General features: G+C 31.1%; 4 protein-coding genes across 5 annotated transcripts; 2 read left to right on the top strand and 2 right to left on the bottom strand.

Moving 5' to 3' along the window:
* Positions 1-3,209: 3,209 nt before the first annotated feature.
* LOC111318722 (uncharacterized) lies at positions 3,210-4,794 on the bottom strand. The gene is made up of 2 exons (XM_022921597.2): positions 4,240-4,794; positions 3,210-4,134 (listed from the first exon to the last, which is right to left on the bottom strand). The coding sequence occupies exons 1-2, from the start codon at positions 4,405-4,407 to the stop codon at positions 3,598-3,600; spliced, it is 705 nt and encodes a 234-aa protein (XP_022777332.2). The 5' UTR covers positions 4,408-4,794; the 3' UTR covers positions 3,210-3,597.
* Positions 4,795-5,732: 938 nt separating this feature from the next.
* Positions 5,733-7,410, bottom strand: LOC111318721 (putative O-methyltransferase 3). The gene is made up of 2 exons (XM_022921596.2): positions 6,546-7,410; positions 5,733-6,190 (listed from the first exon to the last, which is right to left on the bottom strand). The coding sequence occupies exons 1-2, from the start codon at positions 7,299-7,301 to the stop codon at positions 5,888-5,890; spliced, it is 1,059 nt and encodes a 352-aa protein (XP_022777331.2). The 5' UTR covers positions 7,302-7,410; the 3' UTR covers positions 5,733-5,887.
* A 1,597-nt stretch (positions 7,411-9,007) lies between these two features.
* LOC111275012 (syntaxin-61) lies at positions 9,008-11,337 on the top strand. 2 transcript variants are annotated; one of them, XM_022860084.2, is made up of 8 exons: positions 9,008-9,188; positions 9,270-9,351; positions 9,502-9,615; positions 9,774-9,887; positions 10,093-10,274; positions 10,378-10,468; positions 10,675-10,740; positions 10,915-11,337. In XM_022860084.2, the coding sequence occupies exons 2-8, from the start codon at positions 9,298-9,300 to the stop codon at positions 11,023-11,025; spliced, it is 732 nt and encodes a 243-aa protein (XP_022715819.2). In that variant the 5' UTR covers positions 9,008-9,188; positions 9,270-9,297; the 3' UTR covers positions 11,026-11,337. The 2 variants fall into 2 exon arrangements, with proteins under 2 accessions (XP_022715819.2, XP_089611740.1); XM_089755614.1 differs by having other exon boundaries at positions 9,770-9,887.
* A 238-nt stretch (positions 11,338-11,575) lies between these two features.
* LOC111275013 (OPA3-like protein) lies at positions 11,576-14,610 on the top strand. The gene is made up of 4 exons (XM_022860085.2): positions 11,576-12,360; positions 13,144-13,278; positions 14,032-14,118; positions 14,334-14,610. The coding sequence occupies exons 1-4, from the start codon at positions 12,232-12,234 to the stop codon at positions 14,490-14,492; spliced, it is 510 nt and encodes a 169-aa protein (XP_022715820.2). The 5' UTR covers positions 11,576-12,231; the 3' UTR covers positions 14,493-14,610.
* Positions 14,611-19,338: the final 4,728 nt, after the last annotated feature.

Genomic DNA, 19,338 nt, shown 5'->3' with positions numbered 1-19,338 from the left:
GTACGCAACGATTAGCTTTTTATTTTCACCCTTGTACGGGTATGGAAAACCTAGCTATGGTTTAAGGAAATCTGGAACTGCAAGCTTTCTGTACGTTGAACAGTTTTTGTTGTACGATTCAAAAACCTAATGAGAGCCAGGGTTGGACCAAGACCATGACCAAGACCATAATCAACAAGGCCAGAGGTGAAGCATCTCTGCCCATGGAGCCTGTACTATCAGGTTTCAGATGAACAATCTCCTCCGTTTGTTTCGCTGCTACATCTACTCGACTTGATTTGAAAACTTCAAAACTACGTTAGGAAAGTAAAACTTTTTAAAGTTATATCTCAAAAGACAAAGATACTTATGTCAAACTATATATAAAAAAGGCAAAGGCAAAGACAAAGATACTAGTGTGATTTTGAAATTGAGGTTGGGAGTTATAATTATGTTTTGGGGTTTCAAGGCTGAAGCACGGACGAAGGGGGGGCGTCGAAATGTGGTGAAATGGGTGTGTTGCAGATTGCAGCGTTGCAGCAGAAAGGGGGGGCCCAAATGACCAAAATTAGGCCTTTAATTTCTGCAGAGGCCAGAAAGACCCCTCGACTTTTACGCGGGTTGCTGCACCCTTTTCTCTCTTTCGCCCTTTCTCTGCGTTTGTCTCAGCCTTTCATCGTACTTTAGTCATGTCAATCATCGTCGCACGCGCCCCTATGCTTTTGTTGTACCTACGCTCTGCCACTTTCCTCACCATACACGTGTTGGGTCTTCGACTCCTTCATCATCTGATGGAGGGCAGTGTAGCCATTTCACCTTGTTGTCTTTAACCTCTCTTCGTGGTGATTCTAAACGGACTTTTTTCTGTTCATATTTTTTAAAATTAATTTTAAATGAATTAATTATTTATTTTTATACTTATAAAATTTAAATACATGAATTATAAATTCTTAAAAATTTTTAGATTTATATACTTGGAAGGCTTTTAAAATTTTTGAGTTTATACATCCAAAATTTTAAAAATTTTTGTAAATTTTTTTTAATTTACTATATATAAAAATTTGCTAAAATATATAATTTACTAAAAATATATATTTAAAATTTTTAAAATTTAAAAGATAAATAAATAATTTTATCTAAAATATTTAAAAAATAGTGTAACATCTGCGATCAGAGATCCAACTTCTTTCTTGTTTCTTGCGCCTCGAGAATTCCAACTTTCTCTTTTACAGTTTGATTTAATTTTTAAGAATTTCATTTACTCTAATTCCAAAATATTAGATGGGACACGTGGCGTAAGATAAGTATGGGTAGGACCCACATGAGACTTGCCAAAAGGAACTAGACCGGTCTTTATCTGATCAGAAGTTGTCGGCTACCGATTGAGGGTACTAGGCCAAAACTGCGTTGGAAGCGTCAGGGAATCAAAAAGCAAAGGCCGGGACTCGGGAGGGAAGAGCCTGACGGGCTCTTGTCATACGGGATGGGAGCGCCAGACCCCCCACCCCACCCACCGTGGGGCCAGACTTAAATTGCCCAAAACGGTGTCACTCACGTGGATTCCTTGTATAAACCAAGTACGCAGCAAATTTCACGCTCTACTGCAACCTTGTGAACTTATCCAAGGACACGTCACCGTTATCCTTATCCTTACCCTTTTTCTTTTGTTTTGAAAGTTATAAAAAAGGAAAAGTTGAAAGTTGAAAGCTCAACTTGGGAATTAGATGTTGTTTCTCTCACATATTATTGGATGTATTACTAGTATATTGAGGAGGAAAGACAATTTCTTTCGATTTTAAGTTGTTAGGTTTGGCATAAGTGATATGTTCCGCTTCTAACCTTAGGACTGACAATTAATTACGAGTTTTAAAAAAGAGTGGGTGAAAAGGAACTAAATCCTTCATATTTATATCACAATCAATGTCTATTTATGTCTTTCAACCTTATTTGGGAGTTATGATTAAAAGTGTAAATGATACATTAGTATTCATAAGCTATTTAAATTTGATTTGAATAAAATTTGAATTCAATTCGATTATTATTGGGTCGAATATAAATTCAAGTAGTTCGACTCATCGATCAAATCGAATTCGAATATTTTTATATCTAGTTCAAGTAGGTCAAGAATTTAATCGAGTTTTTATATTTAAATTTTTTTATTATTTTAATTAATAAAATATTTTGAATTCGAGTTTGAGCATAAATAATCGAGCTATTACCGAATATAAAAATCGAGTTTAATCGAACAAGTTCGAATAGTTCGATTTTGATCATGAATCGAACTCAAACTAAGAAAATAAAATTCGATTTAGTTCAAGTCATGAGTTGAGAGTCAAACTCGAGCTCAAATTTTTCACTGTATCGATTCGACTCGACTCGATTATATTTCTAATTACGACAATGTATAATTTACTTGAGTCAACTTAGATAGATCTAATTTAGAATTAAATAAAAAAGTAATCAAATTATTCAAATTTAATTCAATTAGACTCAAATAATATTTATTAATTTTGTATTTAACTATTGGATGATTAGTGATCAAGGTCAAACTTGGGTTCAAAACAGAAATGTTACATGCACTGGTTGAGTATATCGGCATGGATTTACAAATGATAAAGAAAGGGAAAAATATGGTTTGGGGGTAATGATAATAGACCTTACGTTATATCCACTTTCCAACCGACTTTTGTTTGGTATTGTTCTGTTTTGTTGTGTGATAAATCCTGTACGATGGATGGTAAACTTTTTATCGTAGTCTCTGAATCTATTTACTATTTGATATCAATCCAAGGAAAATGCTTTTTCGTTTTTTGAAACAGTTATTTTGTAGCTTCCACTTTGCTTTTGGACAAGACATGCTTGCTAAGTGAAAGTGTTGTTGTGCCATTTGTCTTTATTTGCTTCTTTCCCCCTAATTCACCATGGATTATGGTACATTTTGTTTCTCTTTAAAAGCCGAAAAAGAGATGAGATATAAACACGCGGACGCCCATTACCAAGAATGGAAAACGAAATGGAACATGGGCTTTCATAAATTGTCCATATTCATTTAAGCTAGTAGTATGAACATGCGCCAAGTTGAGACCAAGTAACGTAGAGTCTGGTCTCGCAATTTGATCTGTCATGCTACAATAATGAATGAAACTTCTGAGGACTAGAGCCAGCCAGGTAGTTTCAAATATATGTAAGTCAAACAGAGTTTTTTTTTTTAACCACTATGCATGAAAGAATTGCAATTGTGATTTAACATGGAGGATTAAATAATCGATTAGTGCAGAGCTAAACTTCTGAAGCATTTTAGCTTTGCTTGTTGATGAAGGTACTGCACATGATTATGAGCAGCCTAGTTCTTGATGCAGAAAGTTGCAACTATTTCATCATTTATCAACAAATCAAACGCAATCAACTAATGTGGGGGAGATCGAAAGTTGTTTCAATCAACACCCAACTTACAAGTGACACTAAGCAAAAAATTGCCAACACGAAACTCCCTAAGTCCCAACCTTCAGCCATCAACCGTTTCATATCTTGTGTTTCAGCTTGAAACAATTATAATTGCATATGTCAAAAAAGAATATTGGATATTTTTTCCCAATTCATGGAACTGAAAAATTGATTCTAGACAACTAAACCTTGGTTCCTTCTAGCAGTGACCTTCTGAGTGATCGGATTTGGATAGGGGTGCAAAGGTCTGGTATTAGTATCAAGGTAATGGAGGACAAAAACCATAACTATTGAAGAAACAAACATTGGGATGGGACCAAAAAACCAGAGAAGCAAATCAAGAGCAAAATAAAGTGCTCTAAGCCCGAGTGCCCATAAATCACCTCCCCTGAGAACTGCTATTCTCACAGAATCGACCGATACCTCACAGTTTGGTGTGGTTATTAGATAGTTTGCATGGACAAAATTCCTGGCTGATTGAACAAAGCAAGAAAAAGCAAGGAGGAAACAGGTGAGAAGGCAGATATACTTAATGGACATGGTGGATGGCCTTGTGTCCCCATAAATTAGATTGCTTTGAAAGATATTATTTGATCCAAGCCAGGCTCCAATAAGGGAACTGAGAGTCAAACAGACTGAGCCTAAGAAAGTTGCAGCCGATGTGTTGGATCCGATCACAGTCAATGCCCTACTAATATCATCCTTATCAGCCTGCAAACACAAACCAAAACATGTAACAAAAGTAAAGCCTGGTTGATCATTTTAGTTAGAAATTACAAGAAAAAAGAAAAGGAGAAACTAAGAAAAAGACTTTGCCTGCAAAACCCTTTCAACCCAAGCTTCTTTGTTATGATTTTCAAAGCCAATGACTGTCGTGTGAGGAAGATACAAGTATCTGTAAAAAAGGATTAGATGGTAAACAAACATGATCAGCAACCCAGCAGGGACCAAAACCAAATCAAGATTCTCCTTCCTGAAAGACATTGCTTAAAATTTTTGGAATCAAGTAATTAATGATAGTGGAGGAGTACATTGAAGGGTTATATATCTTGAATTGCTCTACAAGGGGAATTCATTAGCGTCCGGGAATCAATTTCTTGATGAGGTGTCCTCATGAAATTGTTAATATGAAATCCTGACTTTGAGACATCGGGATGCAAACACAACTTGCAATCTTTTATTCCTAAAGAATTAACAAATATATATTTTTTATGTAACTCATGAACTAGTAAAGGGGATATCATAATGCAAAATAAGGGGGATTGGCTACAATCATCTGTTAATTTATTGGAAAAAATTTAGTTTTGTGGCAAAAGGACTCCAGGAATAGCCTAGGTTTATATGTTTTTGGTGGCATATGTAATGGAAACCTTTCATAAATAATAGAAAATAATCTCTACTTGAAGTTTCATAAAATTTTGTGTTAAAATCTCTACTCTGAAATTATAGCCATTTTCAACATTTAACAACTTACGCAATAACCATGATTAAATTTTTTTAATTGATTCCATTTTTATTTTTTGTTATTTGAGGTTGTTAAGATTTGAACTCTATTAATAAATTAAGTGGCTCTTGGCCAATTTTTTCAACATTTTTTAAAATTTGATTAATTTACTTATTTTATTCTATTAATCTAATGAGTTTAAATTTAATTTTTGTCAGCCATTTTTTCAACAGTTTTTACATTTGACTAATTTACTCATTAAATTCTATTAATCAAATGAGTTTAAATTTAATTTTCTTTAATTTTTTCGGTTAGAAATTTCACAAACTAAGGAAAATGACACCTAAGTCTTACCTCCATTAATAGATATTTATAATCCTTTAATATCATATGCAAATTTTGGAAGGATCAAGTTGGCAATTCAGACTATTTAATTTTTTTAATTTCCACTGTTGAAATGAAAAAAAACAAAAGAATTAGACTTCCACAAAGGAGGCTTAGGTATATCCTTGTGTATGTTGATTTTTATGGTCAGGGTTTGACAGTAACCTCTTGAATCAACATTATGGGTATAAAATATTTGAAGTATACATTTTTTAAGGTAGCGTGTTACAATTAAATCAACAACAGTAGGTGTAGAAAATTTCTGATTTTATCCAAGAATTTTGCCTCTTGTAGCTGGACTGTTGGAAAATTACTACTACTTCTAGACTGCCATGGGATGGCAAGAAGTCAATGTTTCTTTTTTCAAATTTTGAAAAAGGAGATTCAAAATGCAATATTGAATTAAATGCTCGGATGAAAAAGGTATAGGACTTTTTCAATTCTCTTTTTTTTCCAATATAGCCTCAAATGGGAGAGATCCAGAAAGGACAGAGGCCCAGAATGCTTCTAAAATGAGAGGCAAAAACAAGATTTGTTCAAGAATCATATTTTATCAAGCTCTAAAACAAGATTTATTTCTGCAATTATAGTAAAGCATAATAAAATGATAAACATCTTATCTGGTTTTTTTTCCTACTAAGGATAGACCTCAATAAGGGACCTCAAACCAAACAAGGGAGTTATTTTGTAGTCACTGAAACCAGCTGCCAAGAATATTTTTTCCCAATCTTGTTCAGTTCTCTCTCTTCCAGTAGCCACAACCATCATCAACATGTCGAAAGACAGCTTTGCTTCAGTTACTTCATGTTCATCTTTCTTCTCATTTATCACAATATCTATGATAATCACCTTTCCCTTTGCACCTTCTGTTGGGATGGCTTCTCTGCATCTCTTCAGTATCTTTATGCAATCCTCGTCTCCAAAAGCATGTAAAACAAGCTGCAAGATCACTTATTTTTGACATGAGAAAAAGGAAAACATAATCTAAAGTGGAGATGCACTCATCAAACTACCATAATGGAGTCATGAATAATCTGGCTATTGGAACTCCCCTAGTCCTTGTTACAAGGAAAGCTGATAGAAATTTCTTCACGATAAGAGGTACTTGGGGGAGCAACAAAGCATACAAATTCATAGATTGAACAATCTATTTAACGAGGCATCTATGTATGCAGGATCTAGATAACTTTTAGCTACAAATTTTATGCTATGAGATCAAATTATGAGCTAAAGATAGGGCAGCATAAGAAGCTAGCAATATTGAGAGATAAACGTATTCATCAATTTTGCCTACCTTCATTAGAATGGCATCTGCAGAAGGGATATGCAGAAACAAATCACCTCCCACGAAATTCAAGTTCCCACTAGCTGGCAAGTTAGCCACAACGTGAGGGAGGTCAAACACTGTGCATTTCAATTGGGGATATGCTTCTGATATAACCCTGGCTATTGTACCCGTACCACCCCCTACATCAACCAATGAACTCAGGCCCTCAAAAACTGGTTTGCAGTCTTTAACAACCAAATTCATCATCTGAGAATCACTTTCCATTGCATCATGGAAAAGGTTTTTGAATTCTGGGTCTTGGTCCATATAGTCCCAAAAGGCTTTCCCATTTGCACTCTCAAATGGCCTCTCCTTGGTTCCTTGTATCCAGTCTCCTAAAAATTGCCATGGAGTCATCAAAACAGGACTAAGCATTGCCATAACAAAGGGTGATAAGCAATTGATCTTGTCTTTGACAAGTATCTTTGAAAAAGGTGTGAGAACATATGCTTCAATTTCTTGATCTTTATCGACTTTTGTTGTAGCAAAGAAGCCCGAGTGCACCAGCATCCGCATGAGCCGGTGTATGCAACTAGCTTTGGTTGAATCAATATGAAGAGCCAAGACCAATTCAGAAAGAGTGATGGGCTCGCCATGGTTGTGGATTATATCTGGTATTCCAAGCTGAACTGCACACTTGAGTGACATTGACCCTATGTAGTTGAATATATGTTTATATAAATGAGCTTGAGCTTGGAAGTCTTCAGTGGCACCCTGATCCATGGCTCAAAAACTCAGTTTGCTTCTCAGAGATATCAGACTGTTTTGCTATTTCTGTGGCGCAAAATTGCTGTGTCTTCCACAACTAGATGAAAATTATTGCGAGAAAAGCAAGCGGCTAGAGACGTTTATTTATTTATATATATTTTTGGCGAGGAAAGGCAGACGTTTGTCTAAAAAATTAGGAAGGGCACGGTGATCGTTTAGAAGAGCGGTGCGATTAATTTTTGACAAATTAAAAATAATAATAGAGAATAAAATTAATTATTATAATAGTAAAAATAAAATTAATGATGAAATATGTGTTTATATGTAATTGTAAATAAATTTAAATGAGATTAAAAATAATTACTAAAAATATTAAATTAAAATTTATACATAATAAAAAATTTAAATTATTTGATATTTATATAAATAATTAAAAATTATTAAAATATTTATGTCAAATAATATATTTACATATATCAAAACTTAACAAAATAATATTAAATATGTAAAATATAAAACATAAACTAATTAAATATAAAAATAAAATAAAAATAAAAAATAGTTAGGATTAAGTGCGGTTGCTCATTAAATACTTGTTGAAAATTATTAATCCAATGCAATTGAAAGAGCTTAATCACATTGCACCAATGAGTATTCAAACTAAGTGAAACGATGCAATTGCATTAAAAATATAGTAAACTTTATAAATATATCCTATAATTAAGATTGAAATAAAAGTATTTTTTAGATTTAAAATGTAATATTTAATTATTTTATGATTTATTTTATTTTTTATTCAAAATCTTTATTTTGTTGTTTATTTTATGTTTTAATTTTTTCTCTTCTTTTTTATCTCAATTCATTTTTTTCTCTAAAACAAAATTAATTTTTTTAAAAAATCTAAATCAATCCATATTCAGCAGATGAGTAGCTTAACTGTGCAATGAAAGGTTGTTTGTAGATTGATCTGGGTTTCAAGTGAGAATTAATTTAGTTTGACAGAGAGAAAATGAATTAAAAAAAAAGAATAAATTAAAATAATAAAATAAAATAAAAATAATTTTAAATAAAAAATAATTAAATAAATTATAAAATAATTAAATATCACGTTTTAAACAAAAAGTTATATTTTTATTTTAATCTTAATCACATGAAATAGTTTTGAAATTTAATTTTAAAAATATGAAAAATCCCAGGCACAGATGGAAAAATAAAAAAATAAAAAATAAAAGGACACTTGGAGCGCGGTATGGATGAGTGGGCCAATGGAGTGGGTGGTTCGGTGACGCTAGCCTGTAAGAATCGGCTGTAGGAGCACGATTAGGGATATCGAGTCTCTTCGCCACCGACAACCCAATTCTTACAGCCGGTAATTCATGCTCCAAATATATTTTACAGGTTTGGTAGCTTGTGAAGCACAATTACTATGCCTTTTGTTGACTTTTTATACAATCATATTTAATTCGCTCTTACCGTCTCATTACGACAACTCTCTGGAAAAGCTGATAAGATGCATTTATGATTTGAAACTATCAACCATGTTTTTTTAATCCAAGAAAAAGAAAATATCGTAACCGTTTTTTGTTATTTGAGCCCAAAAGAAAAGGGGCCAAACAAAACTATGAAAACCATAGATAACGACCCTTCAAAAAATGGGCCGAAAGCCTCAAATGGGAGATACCTCACAAAAGAGAAGAGGGCCGGGAATTGTCAAACAAGACAGCTAGAGTCCAAAATCATGAATCCTTTCCTCTCCTCTGTTTTATGGCTTGCGGAGAACCGAAAGCACCATTTTTTTGGGTGTTGTTCGTTCAATCCTGTCTCTTCCCTCGTTATTTTACCCTTCCAAACGTTGGAAACACCGATCTTCCTTACTGGGTTTTCCTCGGATCGGTGGCGGAGGTAAGAAACCATGTAAAAATTTATGCTTTTGTTTTTTTACCCGAATTATCACTAAAGAATGGGTCTTTGGAATGTTTACAGGATATAAGTTACTTCCATTACTTACAAGATGTCTAAACCTCAAGATCCATTTTATATCGTCAAAGAAGAGATTCAAGAATCTGTAAGTTGGGTCTTTTCTTTCTTACATTTTTTGGAATCCTGTTAGAGAAAAAAGATTGCTTGACCTCCTTGGTAGTTGTCTTTTTCGTCTTTTTTTTTTTTTGGGTTTTCAATTAAATGATATTTTGGGTGTTTTTATTTGTTGGTTTAGATTGATAAACTGCAATCAAGTTTTCACCAATGGGAAAGGTTTCCTCCTGACACTGGAGAGCTAGTACATCTCACAAAAGATGTACTTGCTAATTGTGAGAGCATTGAATGGCAGGTATTCAAAATTAAGTTTTCCATCTTTAATTGGATTGGATCCTTGAAATGGTTAAAATTCTATGTTGGGATAATGTGTTTTGCATTATCTTTAGGGGTTAATTGAACAATTTTAATCCAATTTGCAACTGCTGAAAAGACTTCTTTCTTGATAGGAAGGTGGATGAATTGGACAAAGCAATTTCTGTGGCAGCAAGAGATCCTTCTTGGTATGGCATTGATGAAGCGGAGCTTGAAAAGCGGAGGAGATGGACCAGCACTGCCCGTACTCAGGTATCAACTTTATGGTTGTTAAATTTTATTAAAGATTGAAGATATCAGTAATGTTTATTTGCTAAACGGGGCAGTGCAGGCTTTGTCCTGTTATAGGGTTGATGGAATTTCTGATCCATGCAAAATTTGGATTGTGTAGCACATGGTGAATCTTAGTCTTCCACATATGTAGGGATCCTCTTTAAGGATTGTTTTGTTTGATCAGGTGGGAAATGTGAAGAAAGCTATATTAGCTGGAAAAGAGAATGGTAATACTGCAAGTGTAATACGCCGAGAATTAATGAGACTGCCAAATTCTCATCAGCCAGATAGATCCAACCAGTATGCTGCAGAAGATAATGATGACTTTATAGCATCAGAATCTGATAGACAAATGCTTCTTATAAAGTAGAGTTTCTTGAATTCCTCTTCCTGTGTTTGTTTTATCAGTATACATGCTTCCTTGCCCAATTTTACTATTTTTTTATTGGCTTTTAATTGGTGACTGTAGGCAGCAGGATCAGGAGTTGGATGAGCTCAGCGCAAGTGTTGAGAGAATAGGAAGTGTTGGGCTTACTATACATGAAGAACTTATTGCACAGGTGAGTGCTTACTGGTGATCTTTCCTGTTATGCACCTACTATAATCTTTCTGGTTTACCTGGTCGGGAAGCTTCAAGCGCACATTTTTTTATCTTTACCTATTCATGAATGAATTGCTACTGTAGTTAATATGTTATGTTCAATTCCAGTATAGGATCAGTATTGACTATTTCATATGCTAATATTTGAATCCCTTGGTGTTTCAGGAGAAGATAATAGACGAGTTGGGTACTGAAATGGACAGCACAACAAACCGATTGGATTTTGTTCAGGTGCTCCTCTCAATGTGGTTTTGCAGATATAAAACAATCCTATCCACGATTTGAAAATTAAATATTTGGGCTTTCGAGTTTATATGCCAACTTGAGCTAAATTTGCTACCCATTAATTTCATAGCTTATCTTGAATTATTAGTTTGATGAAAATTTCCTCATTTTTTCTTTCAGAAAAAAGTGGCTATGGTTATGAAGAAAGCCAGTGCTAAGGGCCAGATTATGATGATATTGTTTTTGCTAGTTTTGTTCATTATTCTATTCATTCTGGTCTTCTTCACTTAGACTGGAGATTAGGTCGAGTCTTATGATGTTCATACACGAGGGACGGACCTGATATTTGGAATTAACCATGGGATTTGTGGAATACAGAGGAATTGGTTGGTCTGATCTCTAGTGTTGAATAAAAGACGATCTGAAATGCCGGGCAATGAAAATTTTGTGTTCTGGGTTATCAAAAGTAGTCGAATTTGTAAGACAGATGAATAATATTATTATTACAGTTTTCTTCTTCGAAATGCGATGTTTCTTCTGTAATTTTCTATGGCTAGATATTAAAGGCTTGCAATATATGTTATGCATTTAGTTCTCTTACAAGCATCTGTGCAAAATGAGCTTAGAATCCTTCATGGCTGTAGGTTGTTTCTAACATTTTCTTGAAATAACCAGTCTTCTGGGTTTTCATGCGGGATGATATAGTAATTGAAGCAAGGTTTTGCAATATTTGAGAAATTTCACTTGTTAGACAATTGTGGGGTTCCGGTGGCTGTGACTCTTGGAAGCACCTAAATGTTTCATTAAGATTCTTAGCTTTGTGAAAAAGAGGGGGAGGAGACGTGTAACAGAATACAAACATTTCCTGGTGAAAATTTCCAAGTTTGAATCTTCCATGTTTCCAACTATTCCATAAAAAAGGAAACTTTCGATCAAGTGTTTATCAGATAAAGATTATATCTGATTCTGACCCCTAAACGGAATTAATTTCTCCTCGAGATTATAATACCAGAATCTTATGTCAACAATGCATAGGTTGACCAAGAAAAACTTTGTGTTTGAGAGTTTAGAGTTCCAACACCCATGACGCTGGAGGTCTGGGAATTAGAATAACCAACCATGGTCCATGCCCAATCACCTTAGAACTGTACTTTTCAGCTTTAAACCCGTAAAAGTCGGCTAATATAGAATGTCAACTGTACTTTTCAGCTTTAGACCCGAATAAGTAAGCTAATATAGTATGTAATAGTAATTTTTTTACAGGAAAAAAAAAAGGAAAGTCCATTTCAGTAATGGCATCTCCTTCCTTGTAAATGAAACAAAAAAAAGGAAAGGTGTAATTATATTCCTTATCAAGAAACTCAGACCCTGACCAAGTCAAACCTAGCAGCCATCATCCATTTTCAAATTCTTGCTTAGGAAGTTTTTCCCTTCATTTATCTGACTATAAGTTCATACAGAATCCAAAAGAAAAAAAGAAAGAAACGGATCATAAAAATGGTACTGCCACTGTTAAAGCTAGGAACTTTGGCATTAAAAACTGTGAGTAAACCGGTGGCTAATATGCTCAAGCGACAGGCTGGGTATGCCCCCAAATTCCGCCAGTTCATCATCGGCATTGCTCAGGTACAAAATGAATAGTTTGCTTGTTTTGTTTCGTTACTTTTTGCCGCTTTCTTCACAATTTGATATGGGAGGCTAAAGCTTCGTATTTTTCAACCCCATTTAGAGGCTTGCTTTTTCTATTTTCCAGTAGCATTTTAATACCATCATATCCATTGATGCTGACTGAAATATGAAATATGAGATTGAAATCTTACAATAAATCAGGATCCAACATTTCCATTGATGCTGGACTATAAGTAATAGCATAACATTCTTGAAAAATCTGCTTATTCAGTAAATGTACAGATTTTTGCAGCCTAAGATTGCGAATATTCTGGTCTACACAAAAATAAAGAAAGAAATTGCAATTAAAAAGCTTAAAGAAGGGGATGATAATTTATGAGTATATCATTTGTGGTCTTAATCTAAATTGATGATTCATTCGGTTAAAGAATGGAATCAGTGATATATTACCATTAGTAATCTGTTTTGTTGCAATTTTAACTTCCTAGTTACTGCCAACAGTGTTCAAATATACATTTCTATTATGTTGATAGATGAGAGTCAGATGGTGTAATCTGTCCCTTGGTCCTTTTGTTGTTTTCTGATACTCCTCCAATAATTTTCTTTTTTCTCTTCAGTGTTCTACTTGTGTTTAACTTAAGCTATGAAGTTATATTTCTTATTTGAGCTAATTTTTTCACAACTTGTTAATCAAGATTGTAGTGTAGTACTATTGTATAGTTTCTGCTGTAAATTAATGGATTCCAATAGTTTAATCTTAATGCCAAGTAACGGAACCAGGCAAACCATCGAATCACAATAAGAATGCAAAGAAGCATGTACAGTCATGCAACTGATGTTGAGATACGCCCTTTGGATGAGGAGAAAGCTGTTCAGGCTGCTGTAGATCTTATTGTGGAACTTTTCGTCTTCACGGTATCATTCATACTTAGCTATTCTTCTAATTGCTGTTTCTAGAAGTCTTCAAAACTACTTTCCTTTTTGTATGTTGTAGATTACTAGATTGATGATGCAGTCAACAAAAGCTTTCTGTCCTCTTCTTTCAGAAAAAAAGAAAATGAGCAAGAAAAGGGAATCAAGCTGGAAATAGTTCTAAAAATGTTTTACACGGGCACATATTTTTATTTGCATTTATCTTGATATTTCTATGTATCTACCTGAACAGAAAGTGTTATGCAAATATTACCACCAACCATTACCTTGAATTAGACATAGGCTCAGCTTGGTAGATATCTTACTTCTTCTTAGGAGCAGTATTTTGGAATGCAATAATTCAATCACATGATTTACGTTGCACTTAAATTATAACATCATTAGTGAATTGGAAATCTACCTAGATTCTAGATATATCACTGGTTCCCTTGAGTAGAATATATATGATAGCATAAAGGTAGCAACTAGTGGATCTTGGTTATCCTGAAGCATTTCTGCTGCTTTAGTTTGGTTTGAGGTGATAGATGACTTCATTATTCTTGCACTTAATGTGCGTATGAAGTGTTGAAATCTATCTATGTATAGATGACTTCATTATTCTTGCACTTAATGCGTGTATGAAGTGTTGATATCTATCTATGTACTTGCATGAAATGCCAGACTTACCATACATGCACTCCGTTCAATATATTCTATGCATGAAGGTTTCTGATATTGTACTGGGTCTGTGTATAGGTTGCTGGAGCTGTCTTGGTCCTTGAGGTTCAAAGAAGTTCTAGATCAGAAGCCAAAAGGGAGGAAGTACGCAAACAGGAGTTGGAGGTATTCATTGAATAATCTCCTGCGTTCAGTTGTTGCTTCTTTCTACATGATGCTTGACATCTTGTGGAACCGACTTGGATTCTAAAGATCTTGTCAAGTTTCATTATCCATGAAAGAAGCACAGTGATTGAGTATTTTGCATCTCCTGTTCCTCAGGGAATTATTTATTTCTAATGACTCCTAATTCGCAAGAACAATTCTCCCTGTTATTGCAGGCAATGAGGCAAAGTAATGAGGACTTAGAAACAGAAGTGGAACTTCTTAGGCATAAAATTGAAGAACTGGAGCAACTTGCTAAGCGACAGGGACTCAGTGGTATTTTCAAATTTAAACATGCTAATACGGAGGGTGGAAATTTGGCAAGATCATCTTGATGGAAATGGGAGACATAGAAAAATAAGTCAAGGGTCCATTTGTTTTGCAGAAAAAGATTACCGAAAAATAATTTTTATATCTTTCAGTTGTTTGTTTAGAAAAAACTGATTGGTCAGTGAAAAGTCATTTATTGGTCAATGAAAAATAAGTTTATTTTTCTATAAATTATTTTACCTTTTTGAAAAGAAGAAGACAATTTATGAAAAAAAATTATTATGAGTAGAACTATTTATTAATGGGTTTGAGATAATTTTATTCAAATTAGACCTTATATATGAATTTTTTTAAAGCTCAAACTTATTTTGATCCGATCTAAAATATTATTATATTAATAAATAATATTTTTATTTAATATTTCTTAAAAAATTAAAAATTTAATATAAAAAGTCTTTTAATATTTTAATTTTAAATATTTTTTAGTTTTATTCAAGTAATACTTTGAATATAATATTTTAAATTGAAATTTGATTTGATTTGATTTAAAATATTATTATATTAATACAATATTTTATTTAATTTTAATTAAAATATTAAAATATTAACATCAAAAAGTTTTTGATATTTCAATTTTAAATATTTTTATTTTATATGTTATTAAACATAAATAGTTTTAGTATGTCAATGATAAATAGTATTATATTATTATTTGAATAATAAATAATAACATATATAATAATATTTTTATTATTTTAATAATTAATGTTAAATAATATAATATTATTATTTTCTTAATATGAATATTTTAAATAATTTCTTATTTTTTAAATTTAAAATATATAAATTTTTATTTTTATTTATTAAGGTATTTATATTACTATTTTAAAAATAAATATAAATAAAAAAGATTTTTGTTATGACTTTATAGTATATGCTTTCAATATAAAATATAAATATTTTAATAATAAATATTACTATTTAATATTAATAAAAGTAATATTTAAGAATAATAATACTATTTTAAATATTTTAAAATATTAATATAAAGAATAATAAATAGTTTTATTTTAAGTATTTTTATATTAATATCATATTTTAATATTAAATATTATTATTAAAATATAATTATTTTTTAATATTAATAATTTTAATATACTTTAACAATAAATAATTTTACTATTTTAATAGTTATATTAATATTATTTGAAAACATAAATAGATTTTTCAAAAAATAATCGAATAATAAAAAATATTTTTCATTAATTTATACAAATAACAAAAAATTTTATTTTTTTAAAAAATATAAATATTTTTCAAAAAATATTTTTAAAAATTAATTTTAACGAAACAAATGCAGCCTAAATATTGTTTTTTATTCCAATTCTGATTTATTAGAATTCCCTCAAGAAGGGAATCATTCTTCTTTTTCATTCTTTCCAACCTTGGGCCATATTTTTGGCCTGGTTTCTTGTGTCACTTGGTCCATTGAAAGATTATATTTACATTACTGAAATAAATAAGCATAAAGATAGATATTGTATCACTGTTACTTTAACGAGTTTATATTTCAGGAAGTTGGTTGGCGTGGTGTGCTAGTTTAAAAGGGGTACATCATTCTAAAATTTACCTTTATGAATTGAAATTGTTATAGCTTTGCCACTAATTTGTTAAAAAATAGCTTTGCCAGCTATGAGTGTCAACCTATATTCAGAACAAATCTGCTCTTTATAGAACTCTCTCACAAACTCTCTCACACCCACACAAAAAAAGTACATGCATGTGCAGAGATTCGAAGGTTTGCTATGGGTCGATTCATGCTTAAAACTTTTTTTTGGTAAAAAAAAAATTGAGATAAATAAATTATTTAATTTTTTAAATTAAAATAAGATATATTATATTTAATAATTTAAAACAAGTAACTATAAATTATAATAAAAAAATTTGAAATAAATAAATTTTTTAATTTTTTAAATTAAAATAAAATATATTATATTTGATAATTTAAAATAAATAATTATAAATAGTACGTTTAAAATAATTCTAATAAATAATTACTAACAAAACTTAAATTTAAAATTTTTTTATTAAAAAAATAAAATTATTTGATTAAACTAATTTATTGACCATGCTTAAAACTTTGTTGATAGGCATCGGGTACTTTCAGAATTCAGGCAAATGACAGTACCTAACTGCTTTGGAATTTTGAGGAAGCATGGTCTTGAGATTTGAAGTTTTGTTGGTTTCTGAGTGTACTTTTTCTACGTATAAAAATCTGGTGAGTTGGAAATTTTGTTCTCCTACTTCTTTGGGTAGAAAAGCAGCTAATCTTTCTATCAAATTTACAGCTTCCCCCTTTTTCTTAATAACACAAGTGACTTATTTTCACAATAACGCATGCCATTTTTTTTTTTCATTTTCTTGTGATCAAACCAAATGCAGAATATGGAGACTTTCATGTTGTTTGCGAGCGAATATGCTTTAAGATGATTAGATCACTCATTGAAGCCAGATGGCGTATTCATAAATACTATTAGTATTAGGCAAAACCATAGATGAGGATCAAAATGTGAGGCATTTAAGTGGGTAAAGGCTTTGTGAAAACGATGCTGATTTTATCTTCAACAGTGATCATTCTCTTGTTAAACGCCGCTATCTTTAAAAGTCTCAGTAAGAAAGAGGGCATCAAACCAGCAAAGATATAGGAATCTGGTGGGTGGTAGTGGGAGTTCTCTTTATGCCTTTCTTGCCCGACTTATCTTTCGCTTTCCTCACCTCCACAAAAGGGGTCATGGCTTTTTTATTTCTTTTGGGCGTGAAATAAAAAAAATAAAAAAACAAGAGCATTTTCTTAAGTGGCTAATACTTTCTTTTAAAAGCGAATTTCCTGAGCAAAAGTCAGTTTTCAATTTGCTTTTTTACCTTAACAATTAAGTAGTATACGTGTTTAAATCAAATTTATTTCGGGTTGGATCATAAAACAGAAACTCCAGCACGATGAGAAGGTTTCATCATATTCCTAAATGAACCCAAGTTGCCATTTGGCATAAAATCTCGTGGAATATGGGGACTTTAATGATATGGGAACTTCTCCTTATGAGCTAACATTGTTTGGCGCGGGTAAGGTGAAAAAAAAAAGTTAAAAATTAATTTAAAATTATAATATTCAAATTAATTTTGATCGATTTTTTTATTTGATTTAAATTAAATTTAAATATTAAATGTATATATTAAATTTAAAATTAATTTCGGATTGAAATGTAAAAAAGTTTTTTAAAAAATTAAATTAAATTGAATTAGATATTTTTATTAATTTTATATATTTTTAAAATTTTTATGAAATAAAAATAATTATTATATATAAATTTATTTAAGTATATTAAAATTTTTATTAAAATAATATATAAAAATATAAAAATTAAAATTGATAAATCAAACTGAATGAATAAAATCAATTTAAATCAAATCAATTTAAATTTAGATTAATTTAAAATATTTAAAATATTATATATTATTTAAAAAATTGAATCAAATCAAATTCAATTCAAAATAATATTATTCTTAAATATAAAATCAGGTTTAAAATAAAATTTTTAATGTGATAAGAAATTCCTTCCATGGCAATATTCTATGAAGCCAAATGAGATTTTAGTTTAATATAGTGGAAAGTTCTTATCGCTGCACTATTCTATCGAGCCAATACCGTATGACACCAGATTCCTTCCATCGCACTATCTCGACTTGTAAAATAAATGGGACTGATGATGATTAAACAACTAGAAGGAACCAAGCATCAAAGGAGCAACTGCCTCTTGTTATAGAGTCAACTTCTTTGATTTTCGGGTCTAATTTGCCTATTGCCCCTACCGACATCCATATCATGTAAGCTATACATGAGAATTGCTCTTTTGCAAAAATGATGTAAGCACACCTCTCGCAATTTATTCTCTTTTTTATTCTAGGCTTGACTTGGCACCGTCCACATTAATTAGTTTTGAGTCACTTTTTTTTTATTTGGAGGCTTTCAATTAAAAAGTTCTAGATTCCATATATTAAGAAAAATAAAAAGATTTATATTAAAATTTTTTAATTGATATTAAAGATATTGCAATTTAAAACTAAAAAAAAAAGAAATAAAAATGAAATTGGTAAAATCATGAAAGGAGATCAAAATATTGAATTAAATTAAAAAAGGGTGGTTGAGTTTTATATTGAGGAGGCTGAGTTAAAGACTATAATATTATTAAAATTTTTTTTGGAGTATGGAAAAAATATTAAAAAATTATAAAAAATTTTGAATTCTCCCTTCATTTTGATTTATTTAACTTCTGATAGAAAATTTTATAACAAAGATCACCAAATAAAGTTTGGTTGATATTATTTAGAAATAAATGCTAAGATAACATGATATAAAATGTAAGGCATAATGCCATAAAATGACAAACCGGCCCATATCTTGTTTGGCTCTTCTTTTTCAACGCCATTTAAGTACTACAGGACAATGTTTACATCTTAGCGGGGAAATAAAATAAATAGTTCACATTTATCATAACATTTTACAATATTTTGAGTTATATACACCTAAGTTTAATTAATCAAAAGTATGAGATTTAAGAAAATCTAACTTTATTTCTTTGCATAATAGTTTTTTATCGGATTTTTTTTTGTGTTTAAAGTTGTCATAAATTGAAAGTTTAATACTTATTAATAAATCATACTATTATAAATAAAATAATTATTTTGTAATCAAATTATTTATTTTGTCAACGTTTGTTGATTAAAGTGATAAAAGTTTTGATTATCTTTAAATAAAATTTTGAGTATTATGAATAAAAAAAACTTTAAAAAATTTATCTTTTTATAAGATTTGATTTAGTTTGATTTTGAATTAATTAAGATTCAAAATAATTA

The sequence above is a fragment of the Durio zibethinus genome, chromosome 26 (assembly GCF_047325235.1).
Source record: "Durio zibethinus cultivar Kanyao isolate XHJ-2024 chromosome 26, ASM4732523v1, whole genome shotgun sequence".
In the NCBI taxonomy this organism is placed as follows: Eukaryota; Viridiplantae; Streptophyta; class Magnoliopsida; order Malvales; family Malvaceae; genus Durio; species Durio zibethinus.
The sequence above is the reverse complement of the archived record's forward strand: the minus strand, read 5'-3'. Positions and strand labels throughout refer to the sequence as shown.

Coding starts and splice junctions, on each gene's coding strand:
- LOC111318722 (XM_022921597.2), bottom strand. CDS start 4,407: ATGTCTTTCAGGAAGGAGAATCTTGATTTGGTTTTGGTCCCTGCTGGG. Junction 4,135..4,239: donor GGGTTGAAAGGGTTTTGCAG/GCAAAGTCTTTT, acceptor TTGTGTTTGCAG/GCTGATAAGGATGATATTAG.
- LOC111318721 (XM_022921596.2), bottom strand. CDS start 7,301: ATGGATCAGGGTGCCACTGAAGACTTCCAAGCTCAAGCTCATTTATAT. Junction 6,191..6,545: donor CAGATGCCATTCTAATGAAG/GTAGGCAAAATT, acceptor GTGATCTTGCAG/CTTGTTTTACATGCTTTTGG.
- LOC111275012 (XM_022860084.2), top strand. CDS start 9,298: ATGTCTAAACCTCAAGATCCATTTTATATCGTCAAAGAAGAGATTCAA. Junction 9,352..9,501: donor AAGAAGAGATTCAAGAATCT/GTAAGTTGGGTC, acceptor TTGTTGGTTTAG/ATTGATAAACTGCAATCAAG. Junction 10,469..10,674: donor ATGAAGAACTTATTGCACAG/GTGAGTGCTTAC, acceptor TTGGTGTTTCAG/GAGAAGATAATAGACGAGTT.
- LOC111275013 (XM_022860085.2), top strand. CDS start 12,232: ATGGTACTGCCACTGTTAAAGCTAGGAACTTTGGCATTAAAAACTGTG. Junction 12,361..13,143: donor TCATCATCGGCATTGCTCAG/GTACAAAATGAA, acceptor TAACGGAACCAG/GCAAACCATCGAATCACAAT. Junction 13,279..14,031: donor TGGAACTTTTCGTCTTCACG/GTATCATTCATA, acceptor GTCTGTGTATAG/GTTGCTGGAGCTGTCTTGGT.